The following is a 22087-nucleotide window of genomic DNA, read 5'->3' on the forward strand; positions in this document are numbered from 1 at the left end:
TGCCATCCTGGCTTTGAAGTTCACGCTTGTCCGCTGGAAATCGCTTCCGAACACGAGGTCTATAAAATTCCTGTGGTATCTTTTGTAAATAAAAAGGGTTGGGTTAGCCAGGCCCTCGCTTGAGTTGTTAATTTTCCAGCTCCTTAGATTTCCCCCGGTTGTTGTAATTGGCTCCTGTTCCTTTTCACTTCCTGTCCTAACGTGCTACATCATATTGGTGCGTGACCTTAGGCAGATGCATGTCAGCAGTGGGTGGAAGTTATCCACATAGCCGTTCCTTGAGTGTAAGGCAGCACTTTGTGTTACCTGTGACAAGTAGACTGGGTCTCAATCCCACGGCCCTGTCTAAATGCACCGTGAGGGGTCTTCTAACCATGCTGTTTTCTTCTTTCCTTGTCAAGCAGAAAGCCCTAAGGAGAGCTCTGAGCCCACAGGCTCCCCCGCCCCCGTCATCCAACACAGCTCCGTGACCGCCTCTCCCAACGGGCTCAACGTCCGTTCGGCCGCCGAAGCTGTCGCCACTTCAGTCCTCACTCAGATGGCAAGCCAAAGGACAGAACTGAGCGTGCCCATACAGTCGCACGTCATTATGGCTCCACAGTCCCAGTCTGCTGGCAGATGATGTCGCCGACCATGTGACCTAGAACTAACCCATAAGAACTTGCAGCCGGAAAGACTGATCATAACCAAGTCCCTGATTTACGGGGGGCTGATGTGGATTTTTTAAAGTGAGTTAAGGGCAGCTATGGAGCTTCTTATACTGCATATCCTATACAGAGCCTGGCCCCAATCCATATCATGTGACCACCGGTCCCTGCAGGTCAGCTTCTGATTTGAGGCCTCTCTTGAACCTTTAGTGGTGATCGATCAACTTGCAGTCATCAGAACACAAAGAGCCTCCCTCCCACAGCAGCTGGCAAGGTTCACGTGCACGTACCGGTTCCATTAACACTAAACCTCCCATGGTTGGTGGTTACTGTTGGCATATTCACCTCCTTGGTTTTTTTTACATTCACCCTCTAGCAAAGGCAAGTAGCTCTGGGGAGGCCATGACATTTCGTGGTGCTGTCATTTTATTTCTAACAGCATGTTGCTTCCAATAATCTCTGTTCTCCTGTCGCCGCTGTGACTGACCTGACATGTCAGACCTTCAGACGTGGAGCCCTGTCTGAGCTTTTGATTCGGGCTGTAGCCGTTAGAAATGTTGAGGGCAACCCCAGATCTCCGAGATGCCAAAGCTCTGTGTGTTTCGAGCCACTTCCAGTTGCACACAGGTGACCGTTATTCGCGGCTGCCATTTGGGGAGGAGGGGGTTAAGTGCATGTTCACAGCCACTTCTGCAGCAGTGGGACCTGCAAACCTTTCACGTGCTTCTCTCTCTTAATGGGATGCTGTAGCTGCTAGCAGTGCAGGTACCTTCATTCCAAGCGGCAAAGGGCCTGTGATAAATCTTCCTTACAACGGGAAGGCAGGCTGCCCGGGTGAAGCCACTCTGTGCTATGTATGATAAGATGAGCCGGAGCAAATGCAAGCCGTGGAATTACCCTGCTACAGAGTCCCCTGCATATCTCAGCAAGTTGTGAATTTTAAACAAACCCCATGCATTTCAGAGGATCATCTTGCTTATGTTTAACCTAATGATCTTACCAAGCGGTGGCCTTAAATCATCATTAGTTGCCTGTTACAAGGGGAGGGAGGGTGAAACAATATTCGCTCTTGCCTGGCTTTTTTACCTCTTTTTCTTAATGGCTGTCTTCTGCTCTTGGTAATGGGCCATCCATTGCTTTTCATCCTGAGCGAATGAAGGATTCATAAAGCTTTCAGTTTCACAGGGTAGGTTAAAAACCAGCCTTGACATTTTAAAGGCACTTGGAATTGTGTCTGCTTATTGCCAAAGCGCGTATGCTTGTTTCCTCAGGCTGTCAGGGACCCTTTGCTACCCGAGCAATAGTTGGAGGTTGTATTTCGGGAGAAAGGAAGAGGTGCCGCGTGAGGTTGTGCTACACCAACAAACCCGTCAGTCTATAAAACTGTCAGCGCTTCATCTTTTTTTTTCCCCTTGAAAGATTCTTCTCCTTCAGTTGGCCTTTTCCGCATGTCTTCAGGTTGCACTTGCCACTTTTGACCCAAGTTTGTTTGTCAAAGTCGATAGTTTGGCTTACTTAGACTTGGAATACCTTCCAGGGACAACAAAATCCAAACCAAAAAGGGAGGGTGGCATCTGAACCCATAGTGAGAGGATCATTCCACTTGCTGTTTCTCTAATGATGGGGTCTGTCATCTTTTCTCCTTCAGGTTTCTCTAGATTTCTCTGCCTTACTTTCCCCTGGGTTTTCCTTTTAGATGTCCTAAGACAGTGCCCAGCACTCTCATACTCCTGTTATTTTCCCCTCCTGCATTCACAAGGACATTCAGGAGGCAGCAGCTCATTCTTCTCCGTTCAGAAACCTGAAGCAGGCATTCTGGATCCAGTCCTTTTTTTTTTTTTTTTTTTAAAGCTGTTTATATATAGAATTTGCATATAGACAGATGCCTTTGGCATTGCTATCCCAACAGCGTGTCTGTTTCCTTGGTGACGAAGAGCTGCGGTAACGTGTGGCAGATTCTTTTGAAGGCCATACAGATGTCAGCCCGATTGGACAAGGTGTAGGGGGATAAGGACCTTTATCCGGAAAGGGGCAGGACAGAAAGAAATAGTGGCAATGTCACGTTACAGGTCTAATACAACAGCAGGAAAGCTATCTGCTTCTTGTTTATGTTTCACTGTGTGGAGAAGTAGTTCCTACAGGCCCCATGGCTCCTACAGGAAATCATTTGCAGATCTGGGTTCATAGTTGTGACTTAACAGTCGTCAAGTCAAAGTTGTTCTGTGTCTGCTTCCAGCCAGGAGACTTATGTTAGCACTCAAAGCTAGCTGGGTCAGTGCTGCCTATTGATAGCCCAACACGTGAACAGAACAGCCTTCAAAGACCCTCAACTGCAAAGGGTCTCCAACAGCTCGAGGCTGCACAGCTGTATATACCTGGGGGCGAGGGTGGGAACTGGACAAGCATGCAGAGATGTGTATCCATGATGGGTTTGCTTTGGCTTTCAGAAACCGCTTTGCTCCTCTTCTGTGGAGATCAATACAAATCCCCTTCTGTTGTTCTGTGGAAAGCAACTCTGTCCAAACTGCGTCTGCATCACGATCAGGGAATTAACCTGCTTCCTCTTCCTTGCTTGAGGCAGGGAGTTGAAACAATGTACATCCTGGTGTGGAGAGCAAGCAGTCAGAGCCTCATAGCATCTCTTCGCTTGCAAGCCTCAAATGAGCTGTAATGCAGCTGCATTTGAGCACCTTGGACTGGCACAGAGGTTGGTGCAAATGTGGTGATGCTGTTTTGGATGAATTGTGCCCTAAAGAGTTCGTCCAGGAAATACTTGAAGAGGATAGAGATGACACAGCAGCCCACTCTTTTGTCTTATGCCCTATTCTACAAGGCATTTCTCTGCTCTCTGAAGGCAAATAGATTTGACGGGTAGGAGGGACTGGTGTTTTTGCTACACATTTGGTCCCCAGGGGGCTGAGCAAGAGGGGGAAGAGTGTAAGGCTGTAGGTACTCCAGGCTTAAGCTGCTGCAGCTGGAAGCACATCCATCATCCCACTCATTAGTTACTAAAGTGTGGAACGGATTGGAGAGGTGCACGAGTCTGTTCCCATGGACATTGGGACATTAGTGTAAAATCTAGCTGCTGCTTTAACTCTGGATTTTAACCCTTTGGGATTAAAAATTAAGTCTGAGATCTTGGCACTTACCAGCAAGTCCTGGATTGCTGCCAAAAAGCCATGGTCGTCAGAGGGGAGCAGTGAGACAAGCAAGGAGCTAAAAGCACATTGCGTGTCATTGAAATGCTGGCATACAAAGACTGGTTCCCGCACTCACCAAGGCAGCTGACACAGACCTTAAAACCTCATCCCACCCTCCCCCAGGTTGGGCCTGACTCTGTGCCTCACAGTTTTGAGCTTCCCAAGCTGGGAACAAGAGCTTTCCGCCCCCTGGGAAGAGCTTGCAATTCCAGTTTCCAAATGGTGTATAAAGCATTAATCTTTATGGTGCTTCTCGAGCAGCTACTAAACACCCCGCCAGGAGCTCGGAAGTGGGGAGAGCTAGAAAGGAACTGGTGGGACATGATTTTAAATGCATGCTGCAGGGTTAATTGTACTGGTTCTCTTGTTACAGGGGGTGCCTCACATTGCTGGGACTTGAAGATGAGAAATTTTTCCTCCCCTCACCCCATTTGTATTTCTCTATTTGGCACATCTTTTGAGTGGTCTGTTTCAGCATTTCTCTTTGTTATTTAGTCAGTTCTCATATATGCTGGGGTCTTCAGCATGTAAATCAGAGGTGTGTTTGGTGCAAATCAGAGCCCACGCCTGTTAAGCTCCCAAAGCTGGCAGGAGCACTGGAGCTGGTGTTAGAAGCAACCCTGGTGGCTTATAGTGATGATTGTGAGGGTCCAAGCTGCCTGTGCTTCTTCAAGGGTGCACGTTGTAGAACTTGATAAAGTAACGTTCACTTTTAAACATTTTTGTGGTGTTTAAAGCAGTAGCTCTCTGCTGCTCTCCAGAAGAGGCAAAAGTGAATTCAGGCCTCCACAAGAAGTTATCCCATCTCCCAGGGAAGTCCGAGCGTGCAGCTGGTGAAGTCAGAGTCCCTCGTCCTGCGGTCACAGTCTGCTCAAGACTTTCCCTGACCTCCTCGGAAATGGGGCATTCATTACTGGCACCAGCATATGACTCAGGCCATGAACACCTTGAAACCAGGAATGACTGGAGATGGAGTTGTGCTGGTGAAGACCAAGTGCTTTACCTTCCCTGCAAAGTACATATCCAAGGTCAACCGTGCACCCACCACTGGCGCTGGCCTCGCCTCATTCACTGCGCTAAAACAAAAGTGCCTTGTCTCAGCACCATGGTGTTACCTTGGGATTTCCGAGTGCCTTAGTTGCAGCTTTCTGAGCAGTGAAGACAGGGTCCCAGACTCCTGGGGGAAGGAGGTGCAGAAAAGAGTTGGCTCCCTGACTTTACAGGGCCACTCAGATGTGTGCAGGCCACATAGATCGAAACTTCTTTTAATAAACTAGGAGTGACTGTTGGAGGCCCAGAACCTTTCCACCTGCTACTTCTGGCTTCGCTGGCAGGACCAGTACTACTAGTCCCAGCACCAATAAGCCTCCACCCCAGCCATGGCTCCTGAACCAGTTATCAGCATGAAAAAACGATGTTCTCTTCCTCCCCAGGGTCCAGTTCGACTGGGACTTGCCACTGAGTGAAGCCATTTGCTAAGAACTGTTCAACCTCCAGCCCGTCTCTCGAAGTCCTTTGCTTCGATCAGCAGCAAGCTGATCTGAGCCTGGTCAGATGGAAACAGGCAGTGCTGGGACACTTGAGGTTTGGTTGGTCCAAATGGCTGAGTCCCCTTGGTATGTCCTGGGCACAGAGTTAATCTCTCTCCCAAATGAGAGAGCAAAGATCTCTTTAAAAGCTAGGAATCCCCTTGTCCACAAGCTTGAGTTCATTTCACATCCTCCCACTCTCAATCTCTTGCTGGGAAGCAGCCTGAATGCTTGAATGCTGAGCATCATGAGAAGGTTTGCTTCCCTTTGGTTTTTGAACACAAAGCATCTCTAGCCATTGGCACCTTCCTGTCCCACTGCACAGAACACCCGGTCCCGCGACGAGACAGCAGTCCTCATCTGTTGAAGCTGATCTGAGCTAAGGGAGCCTGGCATCACTGTGCCACACAAGTGAACTCCAGCCTCCGCTGCCTCGCTCCCCCATAGCAAATCCGTTCAGGCCCCGATGTAGCAGGACAGTGAGCTGCACGCAGAAAACACTTCTTGTGTGAGAAAGTAACTATCTTAGAGGCTTTCCAAGCAAGTGGCTGTGCCGGCAGCTCTTGAGCGTGTTCGTTAATCACCTCAAGGGTTGAAGGACTCGAGTCAGAGCTATAACCTAGGGGCCAGCTGGGGCTCCTGAGACTTGCACAGCTGTGAAAAGCCAGACAGTAGCGTTATGAGCATTTGGGTTGGTTTGGCCTGTTGCAGCATTCCTTCAGTGCTGTTAAGGTCTGCATTGGAGGCAGGGTGGGAGAGATGGTTTTCACCAGGGGCTGCTTTAACTATGGAGGCGTTGGTATTTCTGGGCAGCGCTCGGGGAAGTAAAGATCACAAATGTAATTACAGCAAGCCCACTGGTGAGAGGTGGCCTGGGGAAAACACTAGCCCAGAGCCAAGCCCAGTTAAGAGCTCCTGAGAAGCCTTTATGTCCCTAGCAGCATAATGCATTTCATCATCAGTGAATGGAGAAATGCAAACCACCAGCTTGGTTCTTCCTTTCAAGCCCTCAGCTGCTTTCTCACCACCTGTCTCCCTCTCCCAAAGCAGTTCCATACAGACCTGTTTGGGCAAAGGCTAATAGCTGCAGATGAGGTGCAATCTTTGTATGGTCTGGAGAATTGTTGGTAGCTTGGGGACAGCAGAAGCCCCAGGCCCTGCACGTGGTTCTCGTCCCCTCTTCCCAACATCTTTGGACAGCTTTGAGGAGCTGAGGGTGGATCCTGTTATCCCCTCTCCACACACATACACACTGCTCCCAGGCTTTCAGAAAGGAAGCCCAGACTGGGGCTAGCACCAGTTTCAATCCATCCCCTTCCATCCCCTCTTCCATGCAAGAATCTGTCCTCGGTAGGATATAGAGCGTTGTGGATTGTGCGATCTTTAGTCCTTCTGCCTGGCCTGCTTTATAGTTGTTTGGGGCAACGCTGTTTCTGTGACTGGTTTCACAAGACCGGAGAAACCACAGCATCGAAGGCTGCATTTCAGTGCCAGGGTGAGCAGGGACTAAGCAGACCCGTGCGAGGTCTGTCTTTTCACCCATTGTGGTTTGCTATCAGCTGTAATGGCTGCAAATGTCTAATGAGTGAGCTGTGGAGCAGTTATAGCAGGCACTGCCCCTGCATCCAGCGCCGCGTTCTCAGGAGGAAGGAGCGGGTCTTGCCCTCATGACTTGTTGCAGAAGGAAATGCCTCTGTCCTCTCTCTCTCTTCCCAGCGCATTCCAGTGAAGATGGGCAGTCAAAGTTGGGATCGTTTTTTGGATGCGACTGTGTGTCCAAGGTAGAACTTCAGCCAAGAAGGCTGCTTCAGCTTCCCTTGTCGCTGCAACTCAACAAAATGTAAAAATCCTGGAGCACGTCAGAAAAAAATCCCCGGGCGTCCAACAGCTGGCTGCTAGGAAAGGAGCAGGCCCCGTTTGCCTTTCCCTTGGGCTCCCTGTTGCTTCATTTCCTGGTCCACTTTGTTTTTACAGTGCACACGGCAAGGAGGGTAACTTTATCCTTTGTAGCGGTCTTCAGGGTCGGGTTTTTTTGGTTGTGAAATGACAGGCTCATGGGGGGCCTTTAGGGAAAAGATCGCGCTGGGCACTGGCCAGCGTGGATGTGTTCAATGCAAGTGTCCCGGGGTGGGGCTGGGTCAGGGGTACAGCAAAGTCCTGCAACCAGGTAGGGTGGAGAAGTCCCCCACTCAGCTCAGGCCTGTTGGTTCCTGCGTGAGTTCAGGGTAGTAAATGAGATGCCTCAGATCTCAACCAGGTCTCATCCTGATTGCAGTGTAGTTCACAAGGATGCCCTTGCCAGCCCCGTGCTGGCGCAGATCAAGATCGGTCCCCGGCGGAGGGGAGATGGGACAGAGGAGGGCTGAGCAAGGTGGAGGGTCTTTGGGGTGGCCTGGGACCAGTTTCTCTCAAACGTGCTGTCTGTTTTGGGGGGTGGGGGACTGAGGCCAGGCGGCTGGGTCCCACATCAGGTGGACGAGGCACTACCAAGTCCCACTGTTTGCCTGGAGGATGCAGCGAGCCATTCCCTTGAGCCACTTCAGAGCCAGGGATGCTCCCACTTCCCTCGCCGCCCCACCACACTAACCACTAACCAACACAGCCCCATTTCAGGGGGTCTTTTTGCCCTCCTGTGCAGACGGCTCTTGCCCATCCCCTTGCTCCATGACCTAAACCACTATACAAGGGTTTTCTTTTCCCTTCTGGTATTTTTTTTTCTCCTCTAACCTGGGCTGACGTCTGCAGCGAATCTCTGCTTCAGGGACATGCCCCTCAGCTCCAAAGCAGCAAGCTCGAGGGGAGGGGAGGGTTACAGTGAAGGGTCTGGCAGCATTTGCGGGGTCGTGAACTGTTTTTTCTCCAGTAATCAGTGTTTCCACTAGTGAAACATTTCGCTCTTTGCCTCTAGTTTCCCTCTCCCCATGGCCTTCAGGTTCCCTAGCAGCGTCTAGATGCCTCAGGCCTCAGTAGGCTCCAGACGGGACGGGACAGGGTCTCCTTTGCCCCATGCAATTGTTTGTCCTTCGGCCTGATTTATCCACCTCTCCTCCTGCAGCAGGTGATAGAGGATCCCTGTGCTGCCACTGCCCTTGGCAAAGGGATGCATTTTTGTTGCAAGGGAGCATGTGGTTGCATCCTGGTGGGATCAAGGGCAGGGGCTCCATCACGATGCTTCTGTTTCCAGCCTATGCTGCGGGCACTTCTGCACTGGAGCAGGCAGTGAAAAGGCAGCAGGACCCATCTCCAGCACCGGCTTCATATCTTCAGCTCCAGTGCAGAGCCTCAATGCCTTGGCACAGACCAGGCTGGTCCTGCCCGTGGCCCTGATGCCCCTGCTGGAAGGAGCCTCTGCCGCAGCCCTGTCCATTGCAAGGTGCAGAATTGAGCAGGGAGCAGAGCCCATTTTCCCTGAACTCTTCTCTTGTGGGGACAGCACCGAGGGCACCAGCATCTGGGGCTGCTCGTAGCCCCACGCCCCCGGATGTTGCTTTGCACGTCGAGTGCTAGTGCTTAAGGCACAGAAAGGCTCAGCATATCAGACCCAGGGGGATGTCAGGGAGCGATGATGAAGGACTGGAACAACCCCGTCCCCTTTAAACACCTGGGTGTAACGGGTGAGTAGTGTCCATCCCCTTGTGTTTCAATCGGAGTTGCGTCTTAGACACTCAGGGTGTGGAAAGGGCCAAAGGCAGGGCTGACCATGTGCCTTGCATGGCTTTGCTGTGGCTTTTAAAGGGCAGGGAAGAGAGGAGAGGATCGGGAGCTCAGTCTGGCACCGCTTCTTGCAGTCACTGTACAGTAGAGGGTGGCAGGACTGGGAAGAGGAGGGCCTTCGGCCTTAAGGCCAGGGCAGGAGAGGGGCGATGCTTCCACCAGAGGGTAGTTGCATCAAGACGCAGCTGCGTGTTAGGAAAGGAATGACTCGGTGCTAATAGGAAACGTGGGTCCAGGGCCAGGTGGGCCCAAACCCCAGGCCCAAAGGGCTCCCCCAAGCCCTGCTTGTTTGCTCTAGCTCCAAGATACTTGAACCCAAACAGCTCCAATGACTTCACAGGGGAGAAAATCCTCTTTCTGAGCCCCACAGGCTGCAGCAGGGAGTCGGGCTCTCCTTGAGGAGAAAGGCCCAGCCGCCAGGCCCAGGGATTTGGGAGGAAGAAAACCCTGGGTGGAGGAGCGCTGAGCAGGGTCAGAGCTAGGGCTTCACCTGGGCCTGGCTTGCTGGAACCTGCAGCCTCGGGCCTGAGCCTCCGAGCAAAGCCAGCAGCAATTGTACTTGTGGCACTAACCCCATCCGCTCCGTCAGGCCAGGGAGAAGAGCATTCTCGCCTTCTCTCTTAAGGGCTCGGACAAAAGTCCCTGGATCCCTGCCTGCTGTACCAGAGCTGTTCAGGGTGCACATAGTGGGAGAGGAGGAACCAAAAAAAAAAAAGCAAACAAAAAAACTGAAAAAAGGAAAAAAATAAAAACAAACAAAGCCAAGGCACCCCCCAGCGCTTCCCCGGGTGTAGTATCTATAAAGCAGCCGCATATCTATGAGTATATATAGACTATATAGCCGTATATCGCCTTTCCTCCAGACACACCATCCTTCAGGCAATGGGTGGTCCCCACCGGCACCCAGGCCGCCCACAAGTCCCAGCTCCTTCAGGCCTGGGGTGAGGGGGGACCCGAGCAGACAGACCTCTTCACCGAAGTGCTCCTGTGAGCGGGTCCTCACGAGCTAGCGTGGGGCCGGGAGCCAGGGGGGTGGTCATGGTGCCCTCGGCTGTATGAGAAATGCCCCCCTGCCCCGACCCTGGGCACTTCCCGCTGTGTCCTTCCAGCCACTGTTCTTACCAAACGTATAATGTGCCTTTTATTTATGCTGCAGATATAACATTAAACTATTAACGAGGAGCCACATGGTGCCGCCTGGGTCTGTTTGTCGCCGCCCTTCCTCCCCCCTTGCTTCCCAGTGCCAGGTGTCCAAGGGTGCAGCATTTGCACTGGGGTGGGGGTCGGTGTCTCCCATCCGGACAGGCCCCAACTGGCACGGCCCAGTCTCCTCCATCAGTTGGGTTTGTGGCCTGGATGTGGCAATACCCCCTGGCCAGCAACTGCCAGATGGGACAGGGAAGGTGCCAGCGCCCCAGGAGGGGAGGCAGAGTCTAGTCCCGGGTCACCAACCCGCTCGGGACTGGAGAGGCCCCGGGCACGGGGGGAACTGGGCAGTATCGGGGCAGCTCAGCCTGGCACAGGCTCTAGCCATTCCTGTCTATTTGTATCTTCCATATTAACGTGGGCCTTAAGGTCCACCCAGCTAACTAATAGCCCCTTTCTGGGGCCAAAGGGTGAAAGATGCAACTAAGCAAAAACAGGATAGCAGTAACATGGGGGTCAAAGGGTCAAAATGTGAAGTTCGTGGGGAACACCTAGCAAAGCCCCCCAGGCTGTACCCAGCAGCCCTCAAAGGCATCCAAGGAGCTGGTGGAAGCTGCCCACTGGTGCTCTGCCCGGAAACGTGCACGGACAAGTGAGAGGAAAGCGACCCTGCAGATCCGGGCACCTTCCCGGCCAGAGCCTCCTTCCTGGGCAAGTACAGGGCCCGCTTGGCCAGGGCCAGGAGGAGGTTGAACAGGAGGTCCTAAGGTTTGGTGGAGCCACGGATGGGGTGACCAAAAACAAAAAGGTGGGGGGGTGACATTCAACCAGAACCTCAGAAGGAGGTTCTGGAGGTCTGGCCGCCCCCTGAAGAAGCTGCTGGCCAGGGCGAGAGCTGAGGGGACGTGGGCACTGCCACCCAGCCAGGACACAAGCACCTCCAGGAGGGTCCCCAGGGCCCTTGGCCAGGCACGGGCTGGACCGGTCAGCAGCACCTGCTGCTGAGTCCTGGAGCAGAAATGGGAACTGCCAGGTACATCCCCAGGGGGTGGGGTGACCCATGCCCACCTGCCTGCCCTTTCCGTGGGGGGCAGGACAGGCCCCAGTTCTCAGGGGTCTCGGCAGCCTCCAGCCCCCAAGAAGTTAACTCCAGCTCCGGCCAGGCCTGGGCGCTTGGGGTGGCTTGGGGGACCCCTTGGCTCAGGGGATCCCCTGGTACCATGCACTGCCCCTTCCATTTGTCTCTCGCTGGCCAGGGGGCCTGGCACTGGCATCAGCCCTCCTGCCCCTGCTCCCAGGGGTGCAGCCTGTACCGGGGGGGCACACGCCTGGCCCTGGGTCCATATACCACCTGGTGTGGGTCAGCCCAACCCAGGGAGCCTCTGCTCCCACAAGCAGTGCTGGGCCCAGCATGGCCAGCATCCCCATGGCAGGATGAGCCCCGCGTGCCACACAGGCTGGGCAGAGCCGTGGGCTGGACCCCAGCACGGTGCCAGGAGCTGGTCCAGCAGCGGCCTGAGCCCGCTCGCCTCTGCCTGGCTGCCCTTGACCCTGGACGTGGCTGCAGGCAGTGGCCGTGGCCACTAGATGGCAGCGACACTCCACCATGGGGGGGGCCCAGAGCAGGTTAAAAATCCCCCCTCCCCTCCCCTCCCCTCCCCTTAATCCTGGGAGGGAAGTGAAGGGACCCCCAGCTCCAGGGGCGCCCAAGCCTGGGTCCACACAACCCTGCAGGATCAGGGCCCCATCTAGCCCAGTTCGTGCAAGACCCCAGGGGCCACACAGGCAGCTGCAGCCTGGACAGGCAGTGCCAGGGGGGCACAGCCCTCGCTGCCCCCCGTCCCCAGGCTTGGGGCCACCTCGTGCCCCTCCATCCCAGGCAAGGCCGGTCAGGGGCTGAGCAGATCAGCGCTCCTGGGACCGGAGTGAGGCGGGAAAGAGGCTGGGAGGGGATAGGGATGGATCTGGAGGCCTCTGCAAGGCCTGGGGCTGGAGAGGGGGCCCAGCCACAGCTCCCAGCCTGGTGCCTGCTACCCTGGGGACCCCCACATGGGGCTGGGCACAGGGCTGGGGGGGGGTGGCAGGGAGGCAGCTGCGCTCCCAGGTCCCCACGGCCGCTTGTCGCTGTCACCGCTGCTAAATGGGTTTCATTAAAGCCGGGACAAGGCGCTGGGGGAGACAGGCCCTCCCAGCCCCACTCCCCGTGATGGATGCCCAGGCATGGGGCAGCCACATCCATCCGGCTGCATCGCGGGGAGGGGTGGGGGGGGGCTACAGGGACCCCTTTCCCCCCCTGGCTTCGCTCCGTCACCAGCGTCGCGGGGCCGTCGAGCGGATTTATCCTCGCAATCAGCCGCCACCACGGCCCCCAGGGCAGCACCACGTCCTCCTGGGGAGGTCTTGGCTGCGCGCCCAGCACCGGCGCAGCCCCCCCAGCCCCGGCGATGACGCTGCCGTCCCCAGGCCCGGCCGCAGCCTGGGCACCTGCGTGCGGAGATATAAGGGCGACGCTGGCAGCGCGGAGGCAGCCGGAGCCATGGACGCCCGCCTGGTGCTGGTGCTGGCGCTGCTGGCCGCTGGCACCGCCCGTGGCCTCGGTGCCAGGGAGGGGCCCGGTGATGAGCTCCAGGGCTACACGGACAGGCTGGGCCGGCTGCTGGTAAGGGGGCACCGGGAGGGGGCCACAGGGCTGCCAGAAGGGGGCGCTGTGCTGGGCAGGGGCACTCTGACTCCCGGGCCGGAGGCTTGGGTCCACCCCCTGCAGCGGGAAAGTGGCCACGAGGAGCCGGATCGCCTGAGTTCCCTCCGGCCTCAGTTTCCCCGCATGTCCAGGCTGGGGCACAGGGGCAGCACTGTGCTGTGATGGTGCCCTCCTCTCCTGCCGCCCGTCCCCGGCCTGTGGCTCCTTGGCCGTGGGGGCTGTGACCCCCCCAGGGGCCCATCAGCAAAGCCCACCCTCTGTTGACCTTTGACCTGCTGCAGGGGGGAGGTAGCAATAAGGACCGTGGAGGAGTCTGTGGGGTGGGAGCTGGGGTCAGGGCCCCCCTTGGCCCTAGAGCAGCAGGGAGTGGGGGGGGTGGACTATCTCCATCCCTGCTCAGAGCCCAAGGCAGGCTCCTGCCTGCTCCCCTGGGCCCAGACAGGAGCTGGGGGTTTGGGGGGCGCAGAGGAGGTCTCCCGCCCTGCAGTAGTCTCCGCTCCCAGGAGCAGGGGCTGTGGCTGAGACTGCAGGGCTCCGCATTGGGAAACTGAGGCACGGAGGGACCTCCCTACCGCTAATCCTAATGGGACTCCCCCAGGGCCAGGGAGGAACCCAGGTGTCCAGGATCCCTGGTGTTGTGTGTTGGGCATCGTAGTGCCTCGGGGGGCAGGACTCTAGAGCTGGAGTATGGACACAGGCGTCCGGGCTCAGTCCTCCCCCCACCAGCACAGGGACAGGGCCAGGGGCAGGAGCAGCCCCTTGGGCACCAGCTGCCCCTGAGGGCGGCATGAAACCCGGGACGCAGCCCAAGGAGCTTAGTCCTGGCTCGGAGCAGGGGTCCTTGAGGTTTGCTGGGCGCAGCCAGAGGTACCTGGGCCGGACTGGGGCTTGGCCTCCTGCCCCGCTGACCCCATTAGCACCTGTCCCACCCCTGCCTGCCCTCTGGGGCTGGCACTGTCCTGGCACCACTGGCTGGGCTTGATCCTGCCCTGCCTCCCCTCCTCGACTTGTGCCCCAGGGGCTTCAGCTGGCTGTATTTGCCCCCCAGGACAGCGAGGAGCTGGGGCCCTGGGCACCCCCCGAGGAGCCAGCGCTGGGCTCCCTGCTGCACTCACTGCTGCGTGGCCTGCAGAGACCTGCTCGCAGCCCAGCCTTCCTCTTCCAGCCCCAGAGGTAAGTGCTGCCCTCATCCAGCATCCCCCAGGCCACCCCTGGCTCCCCCAAACTAAGCAGGATCCAGCCCAGCTGCCAGGCGGATGGGAAACCGTACCAGGGGGTCGTATCTATATAACACCCCCACCCCCAGCACTTTTCAAAGCCCCATGAAACCACCGCTTGACTGGAGCCAGGGCCAGGCTGGATGCAGGGCTCCAGCCCATCCAGGCAGCTGCCTCCAAAAGAGCCTGGGTGGGGACTGCCCGAGCCACTTCAGGGGAGGAATAGAGCCCATGGACAGGGCTGGGGCAGGCTCTGGGCCTATCCCGGCGCCCCCGTGCTGGGGCGTGGGAGAGACGACACTCAGCCTGGAGGTGGGTGAGAGGGAGCGGTGCCCCCTGCATCCCGGTGTTGAGCATCCCTATGCCCGCAGGTTCGGCCGGGAGGCACGGGGCAGCACAGGGGCAGGGGCAGAGGCCCGGCTCAGTGCGCGGGGCTGGGACTTGCCGGCCTCCCAGTTCTGGAGCATGGCTGCGCCCCAGCGCTTCGGCAGGAGGAAGTGATGCCGGCGCCACAGGACCGCAGCAGAGACACCCCCCACCCAGCTTCCCCCGGGCCATCGACCGCCGGATCCACCCCCTTGCCTCGGATTCATTACAGCTAATAAAGCCGGATGCCCGAGCTGGGAGTGCCGTGCTCTGCTTGCCCTGCGCCACGGGGCCCACAGCCCAGACCCCTGCCTTTGGCGGGGGCACCTGGGTTGGGCTCTGCCCCCATCCCCTTTTCTCCCTCCCCACAAAGGAAGGCAGCTGTGCAGCCCTGTTCCCACCCGGCCACTTTATTTCCTGGCTGCAGACTCGGTTGCTCCAGGGACTGCCCTAGCCCAGCCCCCACCCTGCAGCAGGGTCCTTGGGTGCCTGCCGGCCAGTCTGATGCTGCTGGGGGGGAAGCCCGGCTTGGTGCCCCCGGCCTGGGGGGTGGTTTGGCTCTAGCTCCCAGATGGTCGGTGGCTGCGAGGTCCAAATCCACTCCCAGGTCCCCTGGGCAGGCAGGAGCCACGGGTCAGTCCAAGGGAGGCGGCCGAGGGTCACCCGCACCGCTGTGCCCATGGCTGGAGGTGGGGGGCAGCCCCCAGAGATTTCCAGCGCAAAAGGCAGTTCCTTGTTCAGGCCTATATACTTAGTACCATGGGCATGAGGGGAGGGGGCTGTCATTTGGCAGCCTGGCATGGCCAAGCCACGTTTTGGGCTGGGTAGGACTGAACTCAGGTTCTTCAGGACAGTCCCCCGGTGGCATCAACAAGAAGTTTGGGCATAGATTAGCTTTGAAAAAGGAACGAGGAGCTGAAAAGATAAAGACCTGGGGATACAGAGCCAGCTTTAGCCTCCTGGGGTGACCTCACCTCGAAGCTAAACCCCTTGTCAATCCAGGGCCACCCCGACTCCAGGGGCACCTTCCACCCCAGAGGTGGCCCCCTCCTCCCCCGAGGGTGGTCCCAACAATAGCAAAAGCAACACAAAACGGACGTGGCCTCCTTTGGAGCTTCCTGTTTCCCAGCTATCACTGCCCTGACAGGGACCAGATCCAGCCACACCAAAGACCGGCGCCGTGGTGCATCTGCGTAGCGCTGAGCACCAGGCACGGCACTGGGCACGGTGCTGGGGATGTTGGGAGGGGGCCACAGGACTAACGTTGGGACAGGAATGGGTCTGGAGCGGCAAGGACGGATGGCAGGGGGTCCCTGAGACCTGGGTGCAGCAAGCATCATAGGGGTCCCCAGCACCCGCCGTGACGCCAGCCGTGTGCCCGGTGCCCGGGGGAAGTGATGGCGATGGCCGAGCAGCTGCTGCGGCTCCTGCAGGAGCTGGATGACGACGAGTTGCAGCGCTTCACGTTCCACCTGGAGCCCTCGGTCAAGTCCCAGGCGATCCCACGTGGGCGCCTGGCCCAAGCCTCGCGGCTCAAGACCGGGGAGCTGATGCTGCAGCACTACACCCAAGGCGCCCTGAGCCTGGCCCTGCAAGTGCTGGAGCGGATCCCGCGGCTCGACCTGGTCCAGCGCTTTCAGCCCCTGCAGGATGGAGCTGCGCCAACAGCCCCGAGCCAACCCCGGCCCTGGCCCCAGGTGGGTACCGGGGCAGGGAGCGCTGGGCTGCTGCAGGCCGGGGGGCAGGGGCAGCTCCCAGGGACCCCAGCCCCAGGAGGGAAGGGCAGGGGCAGGGCACCAGCACCTGCCCAGCCGACTCCAAGCCTGGCTCCAGAGATGGGGCAACAGCAGGGCAGGGGCCTGGACTCACTGCTGCTGAGCCACCAGCTAGAGCAGATGGAAGAGGACCACGGGCAGCAACCTGGCCGAGGCCACGCGAGCGGCAGCAGCAGCACAGGCAGGCCATCGCAGCCACCCACCTTCACTGCAGCCCATCACCCCTGCAGCCCAAGACCCTGACCTGCTTTTTGGACCAGACCAGGAGCTGGCACTTTGGCTGGGATGACACGTTGCTGTCCTCAGCTGGAAACGGCCTGATGGGGGGGAATGGGGAGTGCTGGGAGCCTCCGGAGCCGGGATCCAGTGCTGGTGAAGCCAGGTGGGATGGTGGAGGGGTGAAGGCCACACCCCTCCTCCCCTAAACACCCCCCCTCCCGGTCTGGACTTGGCACCACTGACGTTTTTTTTTTCTCAATAACCACCGGGTTTTGTATTTGCAAAGTTTCTCTGCAGCTTCCCTCTGCGCCCAAGCGGGGGGGTCCCATGCTCTGCGTGCAGCCCTGTGTTGCAGGGGGGCACCCGGGGTTGGGCTCTGCTCAGGCAGAGAAAAATCACAGCATGAGGGGTAGAGCCCCTGCCCCTTCCCCGGCCCCCTCTCCTGCCCCCACAAAGGAAGGCAGCCATGCAGCCCTGTTCCCTCCAAGCCACTTCATTTCTTGGCTGCTGACTCGGTTGCTCCAGGGACTGCCCTGGCCCAGCCCCCCTGCAGCAGGGTCCTTGGGTGCCTGCCAGCCAGTCTGATGCTGCCGGGGGACAAGCCTGGCCTGGGGGGTGTTTTGGTTCTTGCTCCTGGACGGTCGGCAGCTCCAAGGTCCAAATCTGGTCCCGAGGCAGTTCCTAGGCTGGGACCCCCACGCCCCCTGGGCAGGCAGGCGCCACGGGCCAGTCCAAGGGGGGGCGGTGCGAGGGTCACCGGCACTGCTGTACCCCTGTGGCTGGAAGTGGGGGGCAGCCCCCAGCGATTTCCAGACATAATCCCAGCCCAAAAGCCAGTTCCTTATTCAGGCCGATATACTTAGTACAGCGGGCGTGGGGGAGGCTGGCAGGTAGCAGCCTGGCATGAACAAACCACACTTTAGGCTGGGCAAGACTCTGGTCAGGGATGTCCAGGAGCGTTCCCTGGTGCCACAGAGGTACGGCGCGGGAGGGCCCAGAAAGGATTTCCAACCATAATCCCAGCCCAAATGCCAGTTCCTTATTTCAGTCTATGTACTTAGTACAGTCACTGCAGGGGTGGGGGTTGTCAACTGGCAGCCTGGCAAGGCCAAGCTGCACTTTGGGCTGGGCAAGACCAGTCAGCGATGTCTGGGAGAGTCCCCTGGTGGTAGAGAGTCATGGTGTGGCATGGCCCAAGGAAGATTTCCTTCTGTAATCCCAGCCCAAAAACCAGTTTTTCATTTGGGCTTTCATTTCAGATCCTTAGTGCAGTGGCTGGGGTGGGGGCTGCCAGTCAGCAGCCTGGCATGACTCAGCCATGCTTTGGACCAGGCAGGGGTCTTAGGATCTGGTGGCATTGACATAAGTTTGGGGGGTGGCTCAAGAAGTATTTTGCCCCATAATCCCATCCTAATCTGATCTTTGTTTCAGGCTCTCTGCTTGATGCAGGATATTTTTGTTCATCTCCATTGCTAAATGTAGGTAGCTGGTGAAAGTCTCCCTGTTCAGGTGTAATTCATTAATCACAAACTCTTGTTGGGTGTAGATGAGCTTTGAAAAAGGAACCAGGAACCCGGGTGAAGGAAGCAAGGAATAAGGAACCAACCCGGGCTAACCCCTCGTCAATCCAGGGACCCCCACCGGCTCCAGGGCACCTCCCACCCCTGGGTGACCCCCACTGCAGCCCTCCATGCTGAGGATGCCCCAGAGCCCCCGTTCCAGGGCCCAACAACAGTGGAAGGAAAGAAATAAAAATGAAAGCAGCCTTTTTCTCCTGCGGTTTTGAAACCCCCTTTTTCCACCGACTGCTGAACTCGCTGCTCTGGAGCCAGGCCTGGCCATGCTTGTTGGAGACTCGCGCTGTGGTGCATCCGTGCAGCGCCGAGCACCGGGCTCAGTGCTGGGAATGTGGGGAGGGGAAGGCAGGCATGGGTCTAGCGTTGGGACAGGTGGGGGCTGGAGCACCAGGGAGGGGAATGGGGACATCTGGGCCAAGGGACACTGAGGCCTGGGGTCCCCAGCACCCCCCTGAGAGCCCAGCCATGTGCCTGGGCAGCGACCTGTTCCAGTGCTTCAAGTTCCACCTGGAGCCCTTGGTTGAGTCCCGGGCAATCCCACAAGGGCACCTGGCCATTGCTTTGCACCTCAAGACTGCAAACCTGATGCTGCAACACTACCTCCACAATGCAACACTACCTCCACAATGCCCCAAACAGCCCTGCACATGCTGGAGCCAATCCCCCGGCATGACCTGGTGCAGCACTTCCAGGCCCTACAAAACAGAGCTGCGTCCAGTGGGGCCAGCCAACAGCCCCCAGCCCCTGCCCCAGGTGAGTACCAAGGGAAGGGAGACCTGGGCTGCTGCAGGGCTGGCCTGGCCCAGCATGGGGGTGAGGGCAGCTCCCAGGGACCCCGGCCCCAGGAGGGAATAGTAGGGGCAGGGGCTGTGGGGGAGCCAGCACCCGCCCGGCTGACTCCACTCCTGCCTGCAGCCTGGCTCCATCTCTGCAGCTGGAGCAGATGGAAGAGGACCATGGAGGCAACCTGGCCGATGCTGCGCGACTGGAAGTGGCGGAACGGTCAAGCAACTACAACCCCCCCCTTCACTGCAGCCTGTCACTCCAGAGTGTGGTCCTGCTGCCCAAGACCCCTGGCCTGCCTCTTGGAGCTGGGCCAGGAGCTGGCACTTGGCTCAGGGAGGGCACATTTCAATTCTTGACTCTAGCCAGGCTGACGTGGCGGATGGAGGAGCACCAGATGCCTCAGGAGCTGGGATCCGATGCCCATGAAACCGGGGTGGGATGGGGGGGTGAAGCCCACCCCCTCCCCCCACAAAAGTCTGGGCTTGGCCCCACTTACGTGTAAAGGTTTTTTATTCTTAATAAACGCTGGGTTTTGTATCTGCAAAGGATGGGGGCATCTCTCTGCACCTGAGCTGGGAGCACCGTGCTACTTGTCCTGCACCATGGGGGCTGCAGCTCAGACCCCTGCCTGCCAGGAGTACCTGGGGTTGGACTCTGCTTGGGGGGTGGTTCCCCACCTGGCCCCCCGTCCCTCTCCTTCCCTCCCCAACAAAGCAAGGCAGCCCCACAGCCCTGTTCCCACCAGGTCACTTTTTATTTCCTGGCTACTGACATGACTGCTCCAGAGACTGCCCTAGCCCAGCCCCCCAGCAGCAGGGTCCTTGAGTGTCCACTGGCCAGTCTGATGCTGCCGAGGGGAGAAAGCCCGGCCTGGGTGATCATTTGGTTCTTACTCCCAGACGGTTGGCAACTCCAAGGTCCAAATCCACTCCCAAGGCAGCTCCCAGGCAGGGGACCCCCAGGCCACCTGAGCAGGCAGGAACCACAGGCCAGTCCAAGGAGGGTGTCCGAGGGGCACTGGCACCACTGTGCCCCTGTGGCTGGAGATGGGGGGCAGCCCCCAGCGAGTCCTGGCCATGAGCTGGGGTCTCCCGGTCCTGCCCCAAGCCCCTCTGCTGTCCTGGGTGGCAGCTGCTTTGCTGGTGTCCATGGGCAGGTGGAGGGTGAGGTTGGGTGGCACTGGGCCTGGCCCCCCTCACTTGCCCCCGGCCATGATCTTGAGGTACTGCAGGGCGTTGCGGGCGGCATCGGCACGGGCAGCGTCGCGGGAAGGGGCTGTGCCGTGGCACACAGTGGTCGGCTGCGTGGACAGCTCCACCAGGCACTGGTACAGGCCGCTCAGGCTCTGCTCAGCTGTGGGGAGAGGCGGCGGGGGGAGGGGGAGGTCAGGGGCACTGAGAAGGGCAGAGATCTAGAGCGGCTGGGACCACACTGGGCTGGGGAGGGCCCTGCTCTACAGGGGATAGGGCTTAGGAGAGGGACCCAGGAGCTAGTGCTAGGGGCAGGGATGGAGACACAGCCCAGAGAGGGTTGGTGGGAAGAGAGAAAGGGTCCTGAGGATGGGGCTGGGAGGGTGGGGGGGAAACCTCACCAATGTCCAGGTAGCTGATGGCAAAGCTCTGTTCCTCAGACAGCTCCTGCAGCAGCCCGCAGTACCCGGGGCTGAGAGCTCCCAGCGGCTGCCTGCGCAGATGCAGGATCTTCTCGCCCACTGAGTTGCGCAGCGAGTCCCAGGTGCAGCCGGGCAGGCGGCCCCGTAGCCCGTCCAGCTTGGGCCCTGGCGCCTGGCACAGATAGAAAGAGGGGGGCGTGAGCTGCGTGCCCATCCCTGCCCACTACCCCACACACCCCACTCCCTGCACTCACAATGGAGAACTGGTCGTCCTCGGCTTCGGCCTCACTGCCCTCGCGCTGCTCCATGGGCACATTGTGGATCCGCACCAGCATCTTGGCAGCCGCGTTCCTCTTGGCCAGCTTCTTGGAGGTGCCACTCCCTGCAGGGTTGGGGAAGGTGGCGTATAACATCACTGCTGTGCACCAGGCAATGCAGGGTTAACTCTGGTACAACGCATGCGGAAGGCCGGAGTGAGGGGCATCAGCAGAGCTGGGGGGGCAAGGAGCTGTGAGGAGGGAGAAGGGGCTGTAGGTGGAGAATGAGGGGCACTGGCAGAGGCAGGAGGCTGCAGCTTGGGAGTGAAGAGTAAGGGGCATTGGCAGGGTTGGCAGGGAGGTGTCAGGGGCTGCAGGTCGGGAGGGAGGGGCGCTGGCAGGGCCGGTGGGGGCAGAGGGCTGTGGGTCAGAAGTGAGGGGCAGCGACAGGGCATGAGGTCAGTACCCACAGGCCCCTAGTGAAAGGTCAAAGGATGTGGTCATCATGGGTGACCTGAACTTTCCAGACATCTGCTGGGAAGAACAGTCAGCCAGGTCCAACCGCTCACGTAGGCTCCTAGCCAGAATGCAGGACCTCCATCTAACCCAGGAGCTGCACAGCCCCACCAGGGGAGATGCCTTCTTGGACCTGGTGCTGGCCACGGGCAATGACCTGGTGCGGGGGCTGCAGGTGCTCGACCACCTGGGCAACAGCTATCATTGCCTGCTGGAATTCACCATCCAGCGCAAGATGGCAAAGGCCTGCAGCAAGGCAGCAGCCCTAGATTTCAGGAGGGCAGCCTTCAATGAGCTAAGGCTAATAGTCAGGGAAGCACTGAGGTCCCGGAGGGGAGGGGAACCAGGTGTCCAAGAGTGGTCGCTCCTTAAGGAGACGATCTTCCAAGCCCAAAGGGAGGCAATCCCAACATGGATCAAAGGGGGCAGGAGGGCGCAAAAGCCCCCCATGGCTCACCAAAAGCATCCGGGAGTGTCTCCTAGCTAAAAGGAAGGCGTACATCCAGTGGAAGGGAGGGGCCATCACTAGGGAGGACTATACTGCAGTTGCTCGGGGATGCAGGGGGGCAGTCGGGGAGGCCAAGGCGGAGATGGGACTGAGACTAGCTTCCCGGATCAAGGACAAGAAGTCCTTTTTTAGATACAAAGGGGGCAAAAAGAAGCTACTGCGTAACGTGGGGCCCCTGCAAGATGCGCTAGGAAATTTGGTAGTCACACCAGACGACAAAGCTAACATATTTAACAACTTCTTTGCCTCCATTTTCCTGAGCAGGGACCAGAACAGTCACCTCCCTCTCTGGGCCCCCCTCAGACCCCAGGGGAGGC

The 22087-nt window shown here is 58.3% G+C and overlaps 3 protein-coding genes across 5 annotated transcripts in view; 2 read left to right on the plus strand and 1 right to left on the minus strand.

Annotated features, from left to right (window-relative positions):
* ATF7 (activating transcription factor 7) overlaps nt 1-10273 on the plus strand; it is a 60693-nt gene extending 50420 nt beyond the window's left edge. The window contains exon 11 of the mRNA XM_019554743.1: nt 405-10273. Coding sequence (XP_019410288.1) covers nt 405-622 — 218 coding nt within the window. The 3' untranslated portion in view covers nt 623-10273. The remainder of the gene's footprint in view (nt 1-404) is intronic.
* Nucleotides 10274-12772: 2499 nt separating this feature from the next.
* NPFF (neuropeptide FF-amide peptide precursor) lies at nt 12773-14655 on the plus strand. The gene is made up of 3 exons (XM_019554658.1): nt 12773-12895; nt 13986-14110; nt 14526-14655. Exons 1-3 carry the CDS (start codon nt 12773-12775, stop codon nt 14653-14655), a joined length of 378 nt encoding a protein of 125 aa, XP_019410203.1.
* A 4953-nt stretch (nt 14656-19608) lies between these two features.
* Nucleotides 19609-22087, minus strand: part of TARBP2 (TARBP2, RISC loading complex RNA binding subunit) — a 4686-nt gene continuing 2207 nt past the window's right edge. For all 3 annotated transcript variants that reach the window (XM_019554749.1, XM_019554757.1, XM_019554754.1), the window contains exons 6-8: nt 20744-20871; nt 20469-20661; nt 19609-20230 (exon numbers count right to left, since the gene is read on the minus strand). In XM_019554749.1, coding sequence (XP_019410294.1) covers nt 20073-20230; nt 20469-20661; nt 20744-20871 — 479 coding nt within the window. In that variant the 3' untranslated portion in view covers nt 19609-20072. The remainder of the gene's footprint in view (nt 20231-20468; nt 20662-20743; nt 20872-22087) is intronic.

The sequence above is a fragment of the Crocodylus porosus genome, unplaced genomic scaffold, assembly GCF_001723895.1.
Source record: "Crocodylus porosus isolate Cpor-Errol unplaced genomic scaffold, CroPor_comp1, whole genome shotgun sequence".
NCBI lineage: Eukaryota > Metazoa > Chordata > Crocodylia > Crocodylidae > Crocodylus > Crocodylus porosus.